The 21,291-nt window shown below is 42.3% G+C and overlaps 1 protein-coding gene across 2 annotated transcripts in view; it reads left to right on the forward strand.

Annotated features, from left to right (window-relative positions):
- The first annotated feature begins 2,291 nt into the window (after positions 1 to 2,291).
- Ccnyl1 (cyclin Y like 1) overlaps positions 2,292 to 21,291 on the forward strand; it is a 33,112-nt gene continuing 14,112 nt past the window's right edge. The window contains exons 1-4 of one of the 2 annotated variants that reach the window (XM_075951441.1): positions 2,294 to 2,769; positions 12,845 to 12,919; positions 14,415 to 14,449; positions 19,505 to 19,605. In XM_075951441.1, the coding sequence (XP_075807556.1) occupies positions 2,541 to 2,769; positions 12,845 to 12,919; positions 14,415 to 14,449; positions 19,505 to 19,605 (440 nt within the window). In that variant the 5' untranslated portion in view covers positions 2,294 to 2,540. Of the gene's footprint in view, positions 2,770 to 12,844; positions 12,920 to 14,414; positions 14,450 to 19,504; positions 19,606 to 21,291 lie in introns of both variants that reach the window. The other variant, XM_075951442.1, reaches the window with a different exon arrangement.

Raw genomic sequence — 21,291 nt, forward strand, 5'->3', positions numbered from 1 at the left:
GCCACCCCGCTCCACAGCAGCCACCCCGCTCCTCAGCAGCCACCCCGCTCCTCAGCAGCCACCCCGCTCCTCAGCAGCCACTCCGCTCCTCAGCAGCCACCCCGCTCCTCAGCCAATGGCAGCAGAGCACTCTGTCCATGAAGGAACTGTAGGATGAGATCTACACGATCAGCTACAGCTCATCTTAGCAGCCCTTCCTTACCACCATTTAACTCCTTATTCTCCAAGTTTCCTTCCTTCACTCCCGCATGAGACCTCCCTTTTAACAGACATCTTAAGGTAACCACAACTTCAATTACTTCCTCTACTCTCTGATTTTAATACAGCTTCCACTGTTGTGTTTTGAACAGTTTTATCTTACTCGCACACTAAAACCATAGATTCCAAGTGGTTCCACGGAAGTAACCAGTAAATCAAAGAAGCAGTCTTAGAATGTAAACTGTAGGAAAACTTCCCCCAGTTACTCTCTTTTTGTTTTAGTGTAAGTGCTATTTTTGAAAGAGTTAAAGTTGGGCTATCACAAGATGGAACAACTTACAGAGGTTCACATTCAACTTCCAGACATTCATTTCCATACATAGCTTAAGGTCAAAAACTATTTTCTTCTCCAGTCTTATTCTTCCTCCATTAACTGTCTGGGAGGGGGGTGAGCATCAAATCTACCGAGTCCCCTTAATCAGAACCTTAGACATCTTTTTTTTTTCCTTTTCCTTTTGTTCTCCCTCTATATCCAATAGCTAAGTACTTCCTATTTAACCTCATAAACAAGTTCTTTGTCCCCATTCAGTCACCACGGCCCTTGGCTGGAACTGTCTTTCCCTCCTGCCAGAAAGAATATGCTCCCTAAGGAATATGATCCTTAAGCAGTCCTTAATTCCCTTCCTTCTTATTGGCCAGCGTGATCTAGTCACGAATCTATATGATCGTGACTTTTCAATTTCATGCGAGAGTTCAACAAATATTTCCAGTATAAAACTCAAACTCTCGACACCACTGACTTTGGCATCATAGAGATGTGTTTGCATCCCAAGTTCAGACAGCTAGATTCTCCAAATTTTTGCTTCTCTTTTGCCTCAATGCACTGGGAGTCTGGACTCCTGGAACAGAGAATGAATTTGAAGGTTCAATTAGAGAAAGCATTTAAAAACGCACGTGAAACGATTACTCTTCCTTAAACACCACCAAATACCAGGTCTCCGTCACCTTCCCCAAGTGTGACTTCCTTCTACTGGTACTGTGAGACAATCACATTAACGTGTGTGTAAGGATCCAGATCACCCGAATCCAGACTATTTTGGCTTCTGCCTGAGCAGTTATGTAACCTTGGGGAAGTTACTTAATTTCTGCATCTCGCACTCCCACCTTCCCCCAACCTCGGTAAAATCTGGGAGATGTAACATTGGATTGCTTTAGAGTTAGGGAACTCCGTTGGCATGGTGACCAGTGCATGACGCTTGCTAAATGTTAATTATTCTCTACCATCCCCATGAATTAGGACTATAGGTACCCCACCGCGTGGTTTTCAATTTTGTAGGAGAAAACTGCTCTCGGCATTGCTAGTTAAAGAAAGAAAATCTGGAAACGCCTCTCTGGAGATAGGAGAAAACAGGCGACGTGTGATCTGCTGGCTCCCACGTTCTCTGAGCTGGGAGGGACGAGTTTAGTCTTTATTTTTACGTACGAGGAAGTTGAAGGGTGACGTGTCCTCGGGCCTCGTGCAAGGTACAGTCACAACTCTTTATTGAGAGTGAGACGAGAGCCCCGGAGTTGCTATGGTTAAGCTGCAAGCGAAAACGTAACACTGGGAAGACGGGAGCATTTAGCTGTATACAACCGGCCAAGTCCGGTGCAACTTACTTGGGTAAGCAAGGGAAAGCTGTCAGACATGGAGGAGCCCCGCTGCTGACAGAACCAGCTCTCTACCAAGCGCGGCCTCGGCCGCAGCCCAAGCCGCAGCCCAGGCCCAGGACCCCGGCTCCAAGATGCCCACGATGAATGCAAACCCGAGTCCGCGCGGCGCGGCTTGAGAGCCGGGGCGGGGCTTTGCGAGTCACGTGCCTGGGCCGTAGGCGGGCGCGTGGAGGGAAGTCTGGGTCTGATTGGCCGCCCGTCACCAGGTGACCGCGGGGCGCGTTCCGGTTGGCAGGAGCCGGCTAGCGGCCTTCAGTCTGGAGGCGGCGACGGAAGGAGGAGGAGCTCCGGCCGCGCTCTCGGCCCGCAGTGGCTGCGTCTCCCAGCGCTTGTCGGGTCCCCACCCCTTTTAAATAAGCCGGGCTGGTCGCCGCCCTCGCAGACTAGTCCGCTGTGGGGAGGCGGCGGCGGCGAGCCGGCGGGGGTGCGGCCGAGGCCGGAGCCCTGCCCCGGGCCGGGCGGCGGGGCGAGCGGGCGCGCAGCGGGCGCGGCGGCGAGTGCGGGCGGGCGCAGCCCCGCTCAGCCCGGGGCTGCCGGCGCCGACCGCGCCATTGTTGGGGGAGGGGGCGGGAGCGGAGTCCGGGGCGAGCGGAGGCGCAGGCAGCGGCCGAGCGGAGCGGACGCGCCCCATGGGGAACACGCTGACCTGTTGCGTGTCCCCCAATGCCAGCCCCAAGCTGGGCCGGCGTGCGGGGCCGGCGGAGCCCGACTACGAGTCCGAGACTTACGAGGCGGCGGCCGGGGACGCGGTGGCGGTAGCGCCGACGCCCGCTGCGGCCGTGGAGCCCTCCGACTTGGATTTCGGAGCCGGCGAGGGGCACCACCTGCAGCACATCAGCGACCGAGAGATGCCCGAAGGTGAGGGGGCAGCGTGCGCGTCCCGGCCGCGGCGCACCTCTGGCCTCCACCTTCTCCCGGGGTCCCGCAGGGAGGTGGGAGGCGGCCGCCGCCTCGGGTTCCTCACTGCCCGGAGTAGGCTGGCGCGGGCCTGGGCACCGGGGGTGAAGGCTGTGTGTGGCTCGCGTTTCCACCCCTTATTCTTCCTAGGGCCGCGGCTGGCCAGTTTCTCTCCCACCCCTACGCCCAGTTCTTGTTCTCATCCCGACCTGGGACCCTGCAGCCCCCTCCACTTCCTCTTTGTAATGCTGGGCACTGTCCAGTGGGACTTTATCAAGACTTCATGTGCCTGTATGTAAGTGCCCCTTTTCCTAATAAAACTCCCAGGACCTTAACCTCGGCATAGCCATCCTATCTCCCTGTCCTTATTTAGCCACATGGTACCTAAGGTAAGAACCTAATGGTTCCTCCTCCCTGGAACCAGTTAGGTAACTGATATTAAAGCAGTCCAGAGTCAGCCTATTTGAGGATTTCTTACTTACGTTGAAGTAGAGGTTGCCACAGAAATGTGTTTGATATTAATAGGATTTTAAAAGTATCTTCAATATAGGTGGTTTTAATTGGAGCACAGAAAGAAAGGAGATTGGGAAAGGGGCTTTTGTGAAAGATGCCAATGTTCTCTTCCAGGGCTACGTTTAAGTCCCGTCAGTCCGTGTGTGTCTCCCCCCGCCCCCCCCCCCCCGCAACACGCTCAAGTTTACCCTCGGACTTCTGCTCACTTTAAAGTTCTCGTTTTGATAAATACATCGCCACTTTAAAACCAAAGGAAGAGGGTTGGGAAGAGATTGTTGGTCAGACGTTTCTAAGGAGTCTAAAGCTAAAATTTAGCCTTAAATTAGTAATGTAAAGGTTTGGGAGTGAGGGTGAAGCACTCGGGTGCTTGAACTGTTTATTCCCATGGCTCCTTTCCCTCCCTACCTCCCTGCCTGGAGAATTTTATTCAGCACTAAGCATGTTGAAGTAAAAGACCAGTTCAGCATCCTGAACCGCTGGAGGGTGGGCTGGGCGAGTAAGAGGGAGAAGCGGAAGTGCTTGAAGCTTTATAATTAAAAACTTGAAAACCTGTGAGTCTAGAGAGAAGTAATACGGGATAACAAGATGGTTCTTGAAGGCTACAGACTTTAAGACAAAGTATCATCAAGTGTTTAAGCCAGATTGACCTGTTTGTTTCACTTAAATGCTACAAATGATTTCCTTTTATTACCTTCTTTAAACTTTAGCTGGACCGTTGGTGTCTTCATGTTAAAATAAACTTAAGGCCCATGATCGATACACTTTTGTAACTTTTTGTAATATTTAAATATTGTAAAAGAATGCAAAAATAATTGTATCCTTAAACAGTGTGCTGCTTGCATGCCTCTGTTGTGTGTGTGTGTGTGTGTGTGTGTGTGTGTTTATGAAAACTGTTCTGTTTTAAGGGAAGCCTCTGGGTTTACAAACCAGTTAGAATGTGGGTAGTGTTGGGTGAGAATTCAAATAGGACCTTTTTATAATTCTTGAGGGATTACAACACAATTTCATGTGTGCTCATTTGTCCCCCTGCAATACAAAGGAAGTCTGTCTGCATTCTCAGTACTGCTGATGAGGACGCAGGGTTAAGATAGGACTGAAGCTGCTTCTGTGTGGAACTGTTCTCAAGACTAGTGTGGAGGTGTGGCGGATGTGCTGGGTTGGACTCTTGAGAATGGGTCTGTATAGTAGAGCTCCGTCCTTCCCTGTCTTAGTTACAATACAAGTAACTGATGGAAAGGCAGCGTTTGTTGGAGATCTCATATGTGTTCTTTTCAGTGAGAGTGAGTGAAGGGAGAGGTAAGGATGTGGCCTGAATTCACTGCTTATGTAAATGGGATGTTCTGGTAACCATGGGTGAAGCTGAGGATGCTGACATTAAGAATGACTGGTGAGAGGTGTGTGAGCATAGACCTATATGATAAGGAATGCTAAGTCAGAAATTTTGAAAAAAAAAATGCAAGCACAGAATTTAAGTTTATTAATATTCCCATTAACATTCCAGTGTTTCTTCTAAACATTTTTAGGTCTGGAGGACTACTTTATGGTATGATATGTACTTGCGCAGCAAGTACAGACCCCTTGGCTTGATCCTTAGTGCTGCATTTGACTGAAAATACCAAATATATATAAACACATTGAAAGTTTGCTTTTAATTTCTATATTTCAGAAAATTTTATACCAGTTTCCTTGGAAACTGAGAAATAGCTTTAAAAGTAGCTTTTATTTATAGAGAAGAATTGAATTTTTTGATTTCTTAGATAAAATCATGAATAAATGATCTGCTTTATTCTGGAGCATTCAAAGTCACTTCTAGAACTTCCACAGTACGTAGATTAGTATTTCCTAATCATTGGCTCTAATGTCATGTCTGATAACTGAAGGTGACATCAGTAACACAAAATAGGGTACTGGGCTTCTTTTCTCAGCCTTTCATTCAACTTTCATGTTCTGACTTTAGGAACTATGCTTATTGCACTGGTCAGAAGAGCTCAGGTTGGAGAGGTGGCTCAGAGGTCCTGAGTTCAGTTCCCACAACCACTTGGTGGCTCACACCATCTGTAATGCCCTCTTCTGGCCTGCAGGTGTACATGCAGACAGAATACTGTACACATAATAAATAAAGAAAACAAAAAAAAATGCTGTATCAGCCGGGCGGTGGTGGCTCATGCCTTTAGGCAGAGGCAGGCGGATCTCTTGTGAGTTCGAGGCCAGCCTGGTCTACAAGAGTGAGTTCTAGGATAGTTCCAAAGCTACAGAGAAACCCTGTCTTGACAAACCAAAAAAAAAAAAAGTGCTCTCTCAAGTCACCCTTGGAAAGAACTGGCAAATATGTGGGAAACCTCTGAACCTCTTTCCCCTTTCTAGTAGCTATTAGCCATTTTTTAATATGTTTGTAAGAGCTATAGAAAACACAGATAAGCCATTTTTATCAATATTTTGGTGTTGCATCTTCTTGAACCTTTCATATGCCTGTAAATAAAACATTTTCCTTTATTAAAAATGAGATTGTGTGTGGTGCTTCCTATCCCCAGAACAATGCTTCATCCCCAGAGCATGCTCCAGGAAGACAGTGCACAGTGCCCTATGGCAAGCTTTTTATTAACTTCTTAGTATACCATTGAATAGCTGTAGTATCAGATACACTAGTCTCATATGGTTAGACATCTTTCATTGTGAAATTATGCCTACTCTCATAAGATAAAAACAGATTTTGATGATTGGTGTGTTCTACCTCTGGATAGAATTCAGGTGGTATATTTAATCTTACAATTTAGTGCCTTATGATGTGTCATTAGTGTTAAAGGTATTTAGTTCTTATGCCAGACAGTTTGATGGTAACACTGATTTTTTTTAGTAGTCATTAACTCTCTGATTAGATTTATGATTCTTAGTAAACTATCTCATGTCTTTATTTCTGAATAGCCGCTGCTCTGAGAGGTCTGTCAGTAATGCTGATCTCAGATGACAAACCGAGGAGTCTAGAAATAGGAGAAAATGAAAGATGCCCGGCTGGTCTGAGTACCCTGAAATGTGTGTATTGAGCACCTTGAATGGCTAGGCAGTGCTGCAGATAGAGGCAGTGGTAGAAAAGGAAGTCCCTCCTAACTCTGAGACAGCTGGGAATAGACAGTAGCGAGTCATCAGTAGACGGTAGTGAGCGGTAGGAAGAAAACCAGAGAGAGCAGTGATTGGGAGAGGGACAGTTTTACACTGAGGTGGTGAAAGATGACTGTTGTCTTTAAGTAATGTGTGGACTTTCCTAAAAGGGAAAGGAAACAATAGAGGGTGAGGGGAGACTTCCCTGTAAGACAGGTCCCTTGAGAGCTTTTTATATGGGACCAAACTTGGTGTCTGTAAATGACAGAAAGGAAGAGACACAGTAGAGAGAAAGGGATGCCTAAAGAAAGATGGTGGATTAGGCCTTTATATGCTAAGTTGGCCTTGACAACAATGTGAACTTGGGTTGTATTGGGAAACCACTGGAGAATTATACACAGGGAAACAAGTTCTTTGTGAAAAAGACCAGATTAGTGGCTTTGTGTGAATGCACTATGATGTATGCAAGAGACCAGCTGGGAGTCTGGGCAGTAATTTAGGGAAAACCAGTGGTGACTTGAACAAAAAAAGCATTATTGCCTAGGGAATAAACTAGGCTGGCTAAAGGCAATGAAGTAAATAAAAAAGTAACAAAGATGAATGGACACGTGACAAAGAAGAAGTACAGGTGGTCCTTACACTTCACACATGAGAGAAATGTGAATGGAAGCTGCAGCTCCTCCTTTGGGGTATAAGGAAGGTTATATTCATATAGTGCTGTTTTAAATGCAGAATGATTTGACTCCATGAAGGGGAATTTGGCAAAAATCTAACAACATTGCTAGTTTATTTAACCTAGAAACCCTGCTTTAAGGAATTTATGCTAAAGATGTATATACCATCATGTGAGACAACATATTTTCAAAGTTCTTGCTGTATTATTTTTATTAAGATGATAGGCAGCAATTCATATGCAGTAAGAGACAGGTAAGATAAACTGGCATATCTACATGGTGATGCAGTTTTATCTATAAAAGTAAGTGTGGACCTGTAGAACCATAAAATAAATGAGGTATTTGTTTAGAGCCATCTTCAGGGTAGATTTCATGAAAGGGATTGGGAGTGATGTATGGAGAACAGCAAGGAAAATATATATTCAATTATAAAAAACACTGGAATTCTTGATCTTGTGTAATTATGTATATACCCTATTACCTATTGTTGGCCAAAGCACATACACGTTTGCCTAAGAATTGCTTTGATAGAGATTTTCCAACGAGATGGCAACATTGACCTGTTTGCTTCTGTGGGTGTGAAGACTTTGTAATGTGTTGTGTGTGTCCTGTGCACTTCATTTTATCCTCTCAGGGTTTGGAATTAGTACAGGAATCGTAATTCCAGTTGTATAACATATCAGCCTAGAACTTAGAGAAGAGGACTCAAAATGGGCTTCTTTGGGTGTCATCTGTCTTCTGTTTTCTTTTGAGGCTGTTGAGCTTTGATGTTCCAACAGTAATGTTGAGGAACATACAATGAAGTGAAGGTAGTAATTGTGTAACCTAGAAATGATCTTCAAAGTTTAAGTGAATAAAACCCTCTCAAGAAATAGACTAAGGAAAAAAGTTTCAATATATGATGATCACAGCCATTAAAACATAGATTGAGATTTAGGGCAGGGGAATACTGAGAGCTGGTGGAGAGGCAGGCACAGAAGTGGAATGGTTCATTGGAGGCTAGGGAAGCTGGGCAGCAGTGACCTCTAGATTGAGGACCCTCCGCTGAGGTAAGCCATGTAAAGTGTAGACTCTGTGATAGATTCATCTGACAGTGCAGTTGTGAATTTTGTAATGTTTGTGTTGAAAACCACAAAACTAGTACAGTACATGCATGTTAAGGGATGATGAAGCATGTCAGTGAGTAGACTAAGTCTTTAGACGAGTACCCAGGAACTGCTGACATACTCTATTTAACTGTGATATATTGAAATTGCTATGTTGGAATCAACTTCCCCCACACCTGAAATGTGCTGTTTCTATCTGCCGATGTCTTGGCCATTGCCTTCTTTAATATTTTGATAAGGAAATTTTGTGATGGATTATGATTGTGTAATGTTAACATTTTAGCTTTCAGCACTACATTTAGTTATTCTAAGTTGAGTGGATTTTTTTTTTTTAGTATTTTTGATATGTGATTAAGGTGGATTATACAAGGTATAGATTCTTGGTCTAAAGGAAAAGCAGTTTACCTACTATTGCTTTCAAACTGAATTGCAACTTTAATTGATAATTCAAAAATGGTGGATCTTAATCATAATTTTATCATAATCATAATTTTAATCATAATCCTTGTCTTGACTTATTTGTCCTAGTTGAGAGCATTCTTAGAGGTTTCTTTGTGAGAGGCGTGTCCGTGTATGTGTGTGTACTACATGTTCATATGTGACAGTCAAGGAAAGGGTGCTCCTGCTCATTCCTGCTCCACCTATTTAAGACATCCAGAGTCTGCCTGTCTCTACCTCTATTTCTGGAACCACAGATGCAGTGTTAGGTGCTGACTGTCCATGAGTGCTGGGGCTCACATTCTGGTCCTCATCCTTGTGCATTGAGCACCCCTATCAGCTGAGCTGTCTCACCAGCTCTGCTTACATAGAAGATACATGGTAATTGGTGTGTTCTCATTTTCTTAAATCCAAGTGTGTGTGCAGAATGTGTGTTTGTGGATCCTAATGCTTTGGTTTGTAGTTGGTTATTTTGCCTCTGGTACATAGTGAGTAGAGTAGTATGACTCACCAGCGTCTCCATGGGCTCTAGGGAATAGAGTTAAGGGAGTACAGAAATAATATAGTTTGTATATAGGGCCACTGTCTACTGGCTTATTTCCATTCTGTGTAAAATAGCAGCGTGTGGTGCTTATAGTAAGTGGAAAGTACATACTACATGGAAAACTATGGTAGCTACATAACAACTGTATTTTCTCAAAACGCTAAGCAAATTAGCATTGAAGCCCTGGTGTATATAATTCCTATAGGCTTTATATAAGTGATTTTTTAAAAGCTGATCAATATGAAAATATTTTAACTATGGGAGAGTGGCCAACCTGTAACCAAATATATGCAAGCTAGAGTCACAGTAATGTTCCTCATTCACAAACATCAGGAATCTTTCTAAGTATCTAAAACTAAGATAGCAGTGAGAACTGACATAATTGCTAGTTATACCTCAGCCTGTGCCTTTACTTCTTTGGAAAGCTGTGTCGTGTTGTATATTGGAGCCATGAAAATTACCCAACTATGAGCCCACATTGGAAGGTCTTTCTTAAAGAGATAAACAGCATTATTTAAAAATACAGTGTACTAAAAAAAAAAGTATTGTGTACTCATAAAGACAGAATTTTGTGTCTAAATCCCCGATACTGGACTGGCTAAGCTAGAATGGGAATAATACTTGTATCATTATACATTATTCAACAATAAATACTTTGAGGGTAGGAATGATTTTCTTTAATACAACACAAGTTGTGAGCTGAAAAGAGATTTTGTGTTGTTTAGAACTGATAAGAGGTTTTGTTTTCTTGTGGTTCAGTACCCAGGGGCAGGTATCTAAGCACTGAGCTACACTATTTTTAACTTTTTGTAAAAATCTACAAGAAACATAGCTGAAAGTTCATTATTGTGAGTATATCTATTGGTAGTTTTTTTAATGAAGTGTTATTTTAGCTTCTGCTAATTTCTGTTGCTAAGGAAGACTTTTATCCATCTCATTTTTAATGTGGTCCATAATACTGATTAACTATGTTATTTATAATTATGCATCAGTGGAAATCTATCTCAAAATCAGTGTGTACTCACAAGGAGTTCAGAGGGAACTAAATTAAGTTTAGCTTGACCTGTGAATTATGTGATCTCAGAATGCATTTTGGTTCCTCTCTGCTGAAAAGGCTTTCCTCCCGAAAACCACTGCGTCTCCTAACTAGCTAATGCCCTCCAGCACATTTGTCTTGGACTTTGCGAAGTCTTGAGAGTTGTGATAGACTGGCCATCCCTGGGACATGTGCCCACTCCAAAACCTTCTCTCCAAGACATGTTCTTGATTTTATCACAGCCTTAGATTTTGTCTTTAGGTCCAAAATTGTACATTATCATTTGGCTTTTTTAAAAATGTATTTTATGTGAATGTATGTGTACCTGAGTGTATGTCTGTGTGTGTGCGCGCGCACATATGTGTATCCCGGGAGGCCATAAAAGAGTGTTAAATGTCCCGAAGTCGTTGTTACAGACCATTGTGAGCTGCCCAACAGAATGCTGGGAACCAAATTAAGGTCTTTTACAAGAACAAATGCTCTTAACTGCTGAGTCATCTCTCTCGCCACTCGATTTACATGCATGTTTTAAACAGTTTTCTTTGATTTCAATACTTAATTTTCTTGTACTCGTGAAATTCCTTAGATTTTCTTTTTTTCCATGTCTGGGGATCAAACCCAGGGAAACACTGCACTGACTGAGCTATGTATGACTTCAGCCCCGTCTACTGAAATTTTATGAAGAACTTTGATTGTGACACAGAGACCGCTACATGATATAGCTATTTCAAAAGCTGTTTTTAATCGTGTGATCTGCAAGCTACATTTTAATTCAAATGGCAATATGTTTGATTTTTAGGAGGAGGTCGTCCTCTGTCGCTTTAATTAGATCAGCTTAGATCTCTGCCTGTCGCTTCATGCACACGTGGCTTTGTTTTCCACGTAGCGAACTTTGTTTCACACTTAAAGATGTCAGAAAACCTTACAAGTAATTTTGTGGGGCATCCTTTAGAATAATTCTCTTCAACTGCTACACGCCTTTAATCTTAGCCCTCTTGAACCTGAGGCAGGCAGAAAGATCCAAGAATTCAAGCCAGCTCAAACTACAAAGTGTGATATTATCTCTAAATAAATAATTTAAAAATAAAATACAGTAGGTGATTCCAATTCCTGTTCTACAAGGAAGTCCTGAATTACGTTTATGCAGGACTCCGTGTTTGTTGTTTGGAGGAAGGAAGGGGGTTCCAAGTGTATGCATTTGCGAAATGCTGAGCTAGACAGTAGTGCTGGTCGAGTAGGGCTATTAGAGTTAGGTTTTGTTCTTGGGGTGTATGAGCAAGTGCGCGTGCCCAAGGAGGCCTGACGAGAGCGTTGGGTCCCCTGGAGCTAGAGTGATAGGCAGTTGTGAGCCACGTCATGTGGGTGCTAGAAATGGAACTTGGATCCCCCAAAGAACAGTATGCTAACTGCTGAGCCAACTTTCCAGCCCAGTGGAGCTGACTGTTAAGTGTGTATTTTGTACAAGCCAAGGATGTAGTAGGTACATTGTGATTCACCACTAAACCCCCTCTTCAAGAGTAGAATGTTGGCTGGCAAGACTCAGGAAGTGTTGCCATACCATTTCTCTGCCCGGATCTTGTTCCAGTTTCTGACAAGACCGGTTAAGTGGCTTGAGATGAGCATTGCTCAGAAATGCCATAGTTTTTTTCCTTTCTCATTACAACTTTCCTTATTCCATGTGATGGCAAAGTGTTCATTATGGTTAGTTTAGAATCTGTCTTCTGCTAGGCAATGGTAGTGAATGTCTTTAGTACCAGCACTTGGGAGGCAGAGGCAGGCAGATCTCTGCGAATTCAAGGACAGCCTGGTCTACAGAGAGAGTCCAGGGACATCCAGGGCTAAACAGAAAAACCCTGTCTTGAAAAACAGAAAGCAAACACACACACACACCCAGAAACAGAGAGAGAGAGAGAGAGAGAGAGAGAGAGAGAGAGAGAGAGAGGAGAGAGAGAAAAGTCTATCTTGTGGCCTTGGTTAAATAGATGATCTCATCTTGCTCCCAAGGTAGACTGCAAGAAGAAGTGAGTGAGTGCGGCCTAAGAGATTGAGGCCAAAAGTTAAAAATCAGTTTGTATTCATGAAAGTTAGGTGGGTTAGGCCATTGATTTTTATGCAGCCTTACATCTGCATGATGGCTTGCTTCCACTTAAACAGCTAACTAAACAAGTTCTCTTGTCCGATGAAATTAGAGTTCATCAAGTGGTTAAAGAATGTTTATAAAAACCTGATGTCTTTGTTGTCGCATATTTGATATATTGAGCTGTGTCTGACAGTTAAGTTGACTTGAGGCTGGTTTGGAAACTTTTAGTAACGTCAGCACATATGTTAGATAAGTAGGAGGGAAGGGCATACATACATACATACATACATATATATATATATATGATTCTATTAAAGTTTCATGAGGTTACTTAGAAATACATTTAAAGAGTCTAAGACATAGATAGTAGTTTTCACATGAATGGAGAGATTCTGCAGTTTTCCAAAGAATTTTTGTTATTGCTTTTATTTTCTCATGTTCATGTCTGGAAACCCTTCTCTTCAAAGTTAGAAGTGTTAATCATGATTTTCAAAACCACCTTCACTTCTTCTGAGACAAATAATCATGTCTTTCTCTTTCCTTCTGCAGATTTAGCTTTGGAATCAAATCCTTCTGACCACCCCAGGGCAAGCACAATTTTCCTCAGCAAATCTCAGACAGATGGTAAGACACTTTTCCCCACCGAGGGAAGCCTGGAAACCATTTCTATTCAGTATGATACATTATTGGAAATATTTCTTGGAATTTATACACTGACTTAAACTTTTAATGTACTTGTATTTGATATGTGATGGTATGCTTTGTTCTGACATCACTCAGGGACAGCCTGCGGATTTTGTAGACACACCCCACCTTGTTGCCAGTGCAGATACGTAATTTAGAAGTGGCATGGATTTACAACTGTCTGCCTCTTTCCTTCTCTTCCCTAATCCAGTAGTGTGTTTTAAAGACAAATGATACAGTTTAGGGTTCTGTTAGATTTTTAGGTGAAATGCCAAAACAAATGTGTTATATATGGTCATTTTGACCCATTTCATATAGTGCCACACTCTGTAAGCCTGTGTCACACTCAGATTTATGTGACTCAAAAATTTCAGGCTATTTAAAACCTCTTTGTCTTGTTGCAGCAGAACTTACAGCAAACATATCCTAATGTTTCCTAGAAGGTTTGCTGGTATGTGAATTTTCTATCATGCTTGCCTTAGGTTGAGAGTCTGAACTGTGGGATTCTTCCATACTATTTTCTGTAATGTTTGGTTAAGCTCACTCCCATTGTTGACTACGAGAAGTGAGGATCCTATGATAATACTGGGAATGATGCAAGTATGCAGCCCAGGTTAAGAAGAGAGGGGTGCTGCAGGCCTGCTTTTCATAGCTTGTCGAGTCTGCCTGTCTTGAACTATTGATTCTGGTTAGTGGTGCCGCATCTCTCTGCGCACATGTGGAAGCTATCTTAACTGAGAGGTGGCAGTGCACACCTTTAGTCCCAGCACTCAGGAGGTAGAGACAGGCAGATCTCTGTGAGTTCCAGGACAGCCAGGGCAACACAGAAAAACCCTAAAAATAAAATAAAAGCTGTCTGTTCCTGCCCCCCATTAGTGGGAAGGCGTATGTGTCTTAGAGTACAGTCTAATGTTCACAGAGGAGACTGGAGAAATAGTGTGGCCAAGGCTCTCTTTCTGGAGTGTGTGTGCCGTAGATGTCCTGCTCAGTTAGTTTAGCACACTCCTTTGAGATGCTCTTTAAGGTAGGCTTAGTGCTAGATGTATGACAGATGTTTTTATTAGCTGAATCTCTCACCTGCCCTAATGTGGTTTGTCATTTTCTTTTGTATATGAAAATTCTCATTTGTGCCTACTACATTGTCTACTAGGTTAAAAATAAAATTTAGTTTTTCGATATACTTTATGCAGTTTATTTTGACAAATTTATTTTGTTAGAACTATTTTTTTTTTTTCGAGACAGAGTTTCTTCATAGCTTTTGGTTCCTGTCCTGGAACTAGCTCTTGTAGACCATGCTGGTAGAACTATTTTTTTAAAGTAGAATTGAATTTTATCTGACTTTGCATGTTGGTAGTCCATCAGATAAGTAACAGCTACTTTTATTTTTCTGTGGCATTTGTATCAGAATTGATCAGTTAATTTTTTTTATTCTTAGTGCGTGAAAAGAGGAAGAGCAACCATTTAAACCATGTAAGTAAATAGTTGGAAACTTAAGAAATTGGTATTTGAATTACAAGTATGTCTTCAGTGATACAGTGGGGATGCAGTGCTTAGTGTAGACTTCCTGTACATTTTCTACAACCTCCTCTCAGATAATAAATTTACCTAGGAAAGTCTGACTTAATACCATTTTTATTTTACTTACTCATAGTTACATAACATGGTTATCATACAGAGACATGCCTGAATTTTTTTCCTTTTTTATCCTGATTTCTTTAAGATGTACTTATTATTTATGTGTATGTGCCTGCAAGAGTATATGTGTACTTTATAGGTATAGATGCCTTCAGAGATCCAAAGAGGGAATCAAATCCCCTGTAAGTGGAGTTAAAAGTGGTTGTGAGCCGCCCGCTGTGAATGCTGGGTTCTCTGCAAGCAGGGGAGAGCTCCGACCTGCTGAGCCGTCTCCTCTGCCCCTTAGTCTGATTTGTAATTGAAGTGACCATTATTTCCTCAACACACACCTTAGTGTTTTCACTGTGGCTGCCCGTTGTTAACTGCTGATTGTGCTGCCTCCCTCTCCTCTCGGTGAATTCCTTTTTCTAGTCCACATTAGCTCACCCACCCTCAGTGTGCAGCCCTGACTGGTCTCCCGGCTTCCGTTCATTTCCAGACCATTGCACTTGCCCATCTTAACAGACATCTATTTGTCACATGCCTATCAAAACTATTTCCCATCTCCTAAAATGCACGTGTTGTAGTTTTCTCCTGTCGGCACACCTTCACAGCCTCTGCCGTCCTCTGTCAGTGAGGCTGGGCTTTGCTGAGGCCTGCTCTCGATTTTTCCTTTTCTTTTTTTATGGCTATGGCTTTTAAGTTACTGGGATCTCACATAACTACTCTCTTGTACTGGTTCCTCAATGGCTGGATTCTATGTTTCCCTTTGTCTTCTTACACTGTGCTGGAACACCTTTCCTTGGGAAGAAACACATAGTATTTGTAGTGATCTGGCCTGGGAATCTCTCCTATAGATGCAGTTTAGGTCGAAACTAATTTCCACCATCCTCAGGATACTTTTCTGTTATAGTTTCAAGAACATAGTGATTCTGGTTTTTTCGCTTTATTTATATATCTTAATTTTTATGGCTCCTGATCCTCCCGTCTTCCTCTCTGGGATGCTGGATTGCAGGCATACACCACCATACCCTGACCCTCCTGTCTTCCTCTCTGGGATGCTGGATTGCAGGCATACACCACCATACCCTGACCCTCCTGTCTTCCTCTCTGGGATGCTGGATTGCAGGCATACACCACCATACCCTGACCCTCCTGTCTTCCTCTCTGGGATGTTGGATTGCAGGCATACACCACCATACCCTGACCCTCCTGTCTTCCTCTCTGGGATGTTGGATTGCAGGCATACACCACCATACCCAGTTTAATTTTTATGACTCCTGACCCTCCTGTCTTCCTCTCTGGGATGTTGGGATTGCAGGTATACACCACCATACCCAGTTTAGTTTTCATCTTTTAATATAAAAAATTCTATTAGTCCTGTTTCCTGCATCTTGATAGAAACTCCTTTATTTATTTAATTCAAATGAAATATCATAAAGAAATAAGTTTGTGGTCAGTCCATGATGTTTAAATGAATTTAGAATCCATATATAACTGGAGAGAAGGCTCACTGGTTAAGAGTGCTTCCTTCTCTTTCTGAGGACCAGAGTTTGGTATCCAGCACTAATATGGTGGCTCACAACCACCCACAACTTCAGTTTCAGGGGTTCTGAGGCCTCTTCTGACCTCTGCAGGCACTAAGCATGCACATGTGCACATGCATACATGTGCTGACTGAATAATGATACATGTTGTTCTTTGTCTCTATTTTAGGAACCACCTATTAGTAGTGATTTTTGCTGCTTTATTTTTTTAAAAAAAACATTTTGTAGGCTTAGATTTATTAGTGTAGTTTATGGCGGTTATAAGCCAGCAAAAGTAGTAATTACAATTATTAAGTTCCCAGTCACCATCAAGACAAAGTTCCCTTTACAGTGATGTTACAGGCATTGCTCAGAGATTTACTTGTGCTATTGTCTAGTTCCCAGAAGGGAAAGTTTGGATATCTGGACAGGAGTGCGGCCTGAAGAGGGCAGCAGCGGGGGCAGCAGTGGCTGCTCCGAGTTGAATAGAGGAGTTCAGAGTCTAGCCTGATGGGGGCAGTGTTTGGTGTTTCCTGAGAGACTAGGATTAGACTGAATCTAATGAAATGTTTTAGTATTCCAAAGACAAGCCAGTATACATGCATGATTAGAAACCATGTATATGAGGCGGATGGGTGAAGCATCACCAGAAGGTCTATATTTTATTTTGACTTCATTTTTATTCTCGTCTAAGTTTTTTGTCAAAATTAATTGTTACCATGTATATGCTGTTATTCCTTAATACAAGTTGCACTTCCTTATTTGAAATCTGAAACGTTTTGAGTGCCAACCTCAAGTGGAAAATTCCACAGCTGACCTCATGAGATGAAGTAGCAGACAGAGAGCAAAAACTGGCAAAGTTACCTTTAGACTTTGTGTGAGGAGCACAGACAGAAGTGTCTGTGCTGAGACTTGGGCCCCATCCGCAGGAAATCCATACATATATATGTATGTATATGTACACACATGTGTGAATGCATACTACATATTTACATACATATGTGTCAGTCTTCCAAAACCCACTGTCTTAGTTCGGGTTTCTTGTGCTGTGATGAAATACTATGACTAAAAGCAGTCTGGGAAGGAAAGGGATTGTTCTGCCCATCATCATGGAAGGGACTTGAGGGCAGGAATGGGGCAGGGGGCAGGAAGTGTGTTGTAGGAAGCTATGGAGAAGTGCTACTTACATGCTAGCTCTCCATGGCTTGCTCAGCCTGCTTTCTTATAGCACACAGGACTGTCAGCCCAGATGTGGCACCACCCACAGTGAGCCAGACCATTTATCATCAATCATCAATCAAGAAAATGCACCACAGGTTTGCCAATAGGCCAGTCTAATGGGGATGTTTTTTGACTGAGGTTTCCTCTTCCAAAACGACTCTAGCTTGTATCAAGTTCACAAAAAAACACTAGCCAACACACAGTATTTTCTGTCCCAAGGAATTTTGATTTGAGATCTTCAGCCTATAATAGTGACCCTAAAAGGTATCTTCCATTGGAATAAAAGCTTTCACTGAAAATCAGTTTCCTTTTTCATGTTGTATTTACCTTTTGGGCTTATAAAAGTATGTACTTTAACACACAGGTAATAAAAGTGCACATAGTAGCTGAATAGCTTAAGAAACATCACAGCTTTAGATATAATTGAAACACTTCTGGCAGGCTGGAGAGATGGCTCAGGTTCAGAGCACAAGCTGCTCTTCCAGAGGTCCTGAGTTCAGTTCCCAGCATTTATATGGTGGCTCACAAACATCTATAATGAGATCTGGTGCCCTCTTCTAGCCTGCAGGCAGAACACTGTATATATAATTTTTAAAATCTTGAAAAGAAATGAAAGAAAGAAAAACACTTCTAGTTTGAAAAAAGTCTTTAAAATAGTACTTTTCAAAAACAACACCTGGGGCATTTTGATATGGAGCAAGTGCTTTTAGAAAGAAACAGAACCCGTTTTATCTACCATGTGGGTATTACTGATTGTGAGCTTCTAGTAGTTTTCCATGTTCTGTTCTTTCAACTGTGTCTTTTGCCTGCCCCGTTTTTCATGTGTTTATGAGAATACTGATGGGCAAAGTGACAGTATGATAGGAATCATTAGTTACAGGAGGAAAGGAAGGCGCATCTGAATTAGTGGTTTTTGTTGTTTTCTAAGAATGTTAAGTTTTTGGTATTCTGTTTTAAAGAATGTTGCTGTTGATCTTCATTCAGTGACACTATTTGACCATGGACTATATGGGTCTTAACATACTTTAGGCTGTTCCATTGTCTGATATGGCTGTATTCTTGCAAATGAATGGATACTTCTAAAGTGTTTTTAAAGATTGTTGAGAGGGCTCAAAGAGTCGTCTTCTTCCCAGTGACACTGTAGATAGTTCTTCACTAGTTTATGTCTGTGGTAAGATTCATCTCCCAATTTATAGTTAATTTTTCAGTTCTAGAGTTGAACCCAGGGCCTTAAGCTTACAGCTCCAGCACTATAATTCTTAACTAATAATTCTTCAAATATTTTTACTCCATAAGCTGTTAAGATTGTGTGCTCAGCATTTGGTGGTAGGGGTATTGAGAGTCCTTCTCTGGAGAGGCTTAGATTTGTATGAGGGGGATATCCTGCAGGCAGTTTAGGGTACCCAAAGAGAAACATTCTGTGGTGTGGTTGTTGGCAGAGGTGTGCTAGGAGGTAGGTGGGGTCCAAGGACAAAGAGGGAGACCATGGCATCTGCAGCGGAGAGCAGCAGGAAGGTATTGTGATGTGTGCTAAATGGCTAGAGGAGAATCCACACTTGAGTTTGCATTTAAGTACCAGGTGGCACTGTGCTTGCACATGACATGAAGCCTTCTGTTCTCAGATGTGAGGAAATGCTAACGCTTAAGGGAGTGGGCTTAGAGAAACTTGTGGCCCCTGGCTTGTTGGCGGGTGAGCAGCCAGGCATACCAACTCTGACTTCAGAACACTTTCAGCCACAAAGATACTTAGTGTTCACCTTGTATTTACTATAGAATGATGATGCTCTTGAAGACATTGTATTTTATTAAAGTGATGGTATAGAAGTAGAAAGCTGCCTTTTGTTTAAGAAAAAACACTGAAATCTTACTTAAAACTTTTTGTACCATTTATAAAGGAAATTGATAATAGGTACTTGACAGGTTTGGTTTTATAGGTATCATACCAAGAGCTGCATTTTACAACCCATTCCCCAGACGTGATCTGGGGACATTAAAAGCCTCCAGTGGTTTCCCTGCAGAGCCACACATGCTGCTACGCCAGCCAGTTCATAGACTGTAAAAATACATTAATGCTTTATCATTTGACCTTTTAACCAAGGAAAAAGAGCACATTTTATAGGTTTAACTTACTGTGACATTCTCTTCTATTTCCCTTCCCCTTCAGGTATCTCCAGGGCACCTTACTAAAAAGTATAGCTCATGCTCAACAATATTTCTAGATGACAGCACAGTCAGCCAGCCTAACCTTAGAACCACAATAAAATGGTGAGTACAACTAGGCTGCCAAGCACTGAGAAACAGACCCCTCTGCTAAAAGCATCCCAGCCATTTTTGGTGATTTCAGTCATTTGATTATCTATTAAGCACCCCATTCCAAGAAATGGGGGTCAATTAGATACTGACTTTTAAGGGACTAAATGTAAAGTTTCAGCTTCCATTGTATTTTAAACTGCATGGTGGAAAGGAGAGCCCGTTAGTGAGAAGTCCCAGGGAAGTCTGCAGCTGTTGGGTGCATCTACAGTGTGACAGCACTGTGGACAGAGCAGATGTTCTAGACCAGGTAGCTCTTCACTGCTCACAGACCTGCACAATGCTCACTGCTTTGAAAGCTGCCCTCTCCCTGGCGCCACAGGACACGGCAGCCTCATATATAGGTTATAGTTGGAAATAACTTGAAATACCCTAAGATGAGTTCAGATTGATACAGTAACACCCCCTCCCCCAAAAATGCAGAACTTTTCCCACTGCATTGGAGTTTTCCAGGCAATGTTTCTTGGGTATGTTAAATTTTGATTTTTTTTTATTAAATGTAGTTTGGGAAATGCTTGTTTGGGGTGTTAATGCCTTTTTCCCTAACTTTACCCCTTAGTCTCAAATAGTAATCAACTTATAAACCTAATTTTGTTTCTAATGTACTAGCATTTTAAATTTGTTTTGGCCAATTGTCAGTAATTTCTTCATTTAAAAGCTGCAAGTTCTTCATCATCATCATGTGCCTCTCCTTTTATACTCACCACAGCGTTGAGATTAAATTGTGTGCTAGCAAAACCAAGCCCCAGTTCTCAGTCTTCTGTGAAGTAAAGGCTGAGTGTTGGTATTTGCAAAAAACTCAGTCTGTGAGCAGAAAGATGACTGAGGTTTCATTAGAGTCCTCGGATTACTTCGCATTCAGAGGATCCTGCTGTTTCTAGCTGTAATTCAGTGCATATTCAAACAGCGGCGCTGTCAAACTATTCGGTTTCATGCCCCTCCCCCAACTTGATGTAATCTAATTTTTTGGAAGCTACTTTTGAAGGATAGTTTTAATTTGTCTTCTTTAATTAAATTCTAAAAATGGATACATTTACATGATGAAGTCAACCAAGAAAATTAGAGCAAATTGACTTTTAGGAAAGGGTTTGAAAAGTGTTTTATTATAGGCAATAATGTATGGCTTTCAAGGAGATTAAGAAATCATTTTGACTCACAACTTTTTCCAGTATACATGCCTGCAAATGAACATGGCAGCTCATATCTGTAATCCCAGCAATTGGGAGGCTGAGGTGGCAGGATTCAGGAGTTCCAGCTCATCCTCGGCTACATAGCAAGTTAGGGGCCAGCCTCGGTTACATGACACTTATTTCTAAGAAAAGAAAAATACATGTCTGTGAGCACATGCATTTTTCTCAATTTGCCTTTCCCTCAATTCCTAGTCCCTTTAAGGAGGGAGATGTATGTGAGGCACTAATTGCATTGTCAAAAAGTGTCCAGGCAAGTCCTTTGACCTTAACCATAGCCCCTTGGCAATCACCCTGGGAACCTGAGAAGTAATGTTGATGCCCAAGTCGTGCCCCTTGCCAATTGCTCGGACTGCAGTGGGAGGCAGCGTGGGAGCCACTGCTTAATGAGAATTCGGGACTGTGGCCGTCTGCTCGGGGCTAGCTGCGTCAGTTCTCCCTTTTCTGTAAACGT

This window comes from Microtus pennsylvanicus, chromosome 17, assembly GCF_037038515.1.
Source record: "Microtus pennsylvanicus isolate mMicPen1 chromosome 17, mMicPen1.hap1, whole genome shotgun sequence".
Taxonomy (NCBI): Eukaryota; Metazoa; Chordata; class Mammalia; order Rodentia; family Cricetidae; genus Microtus; species Microtus pennsylvanicus.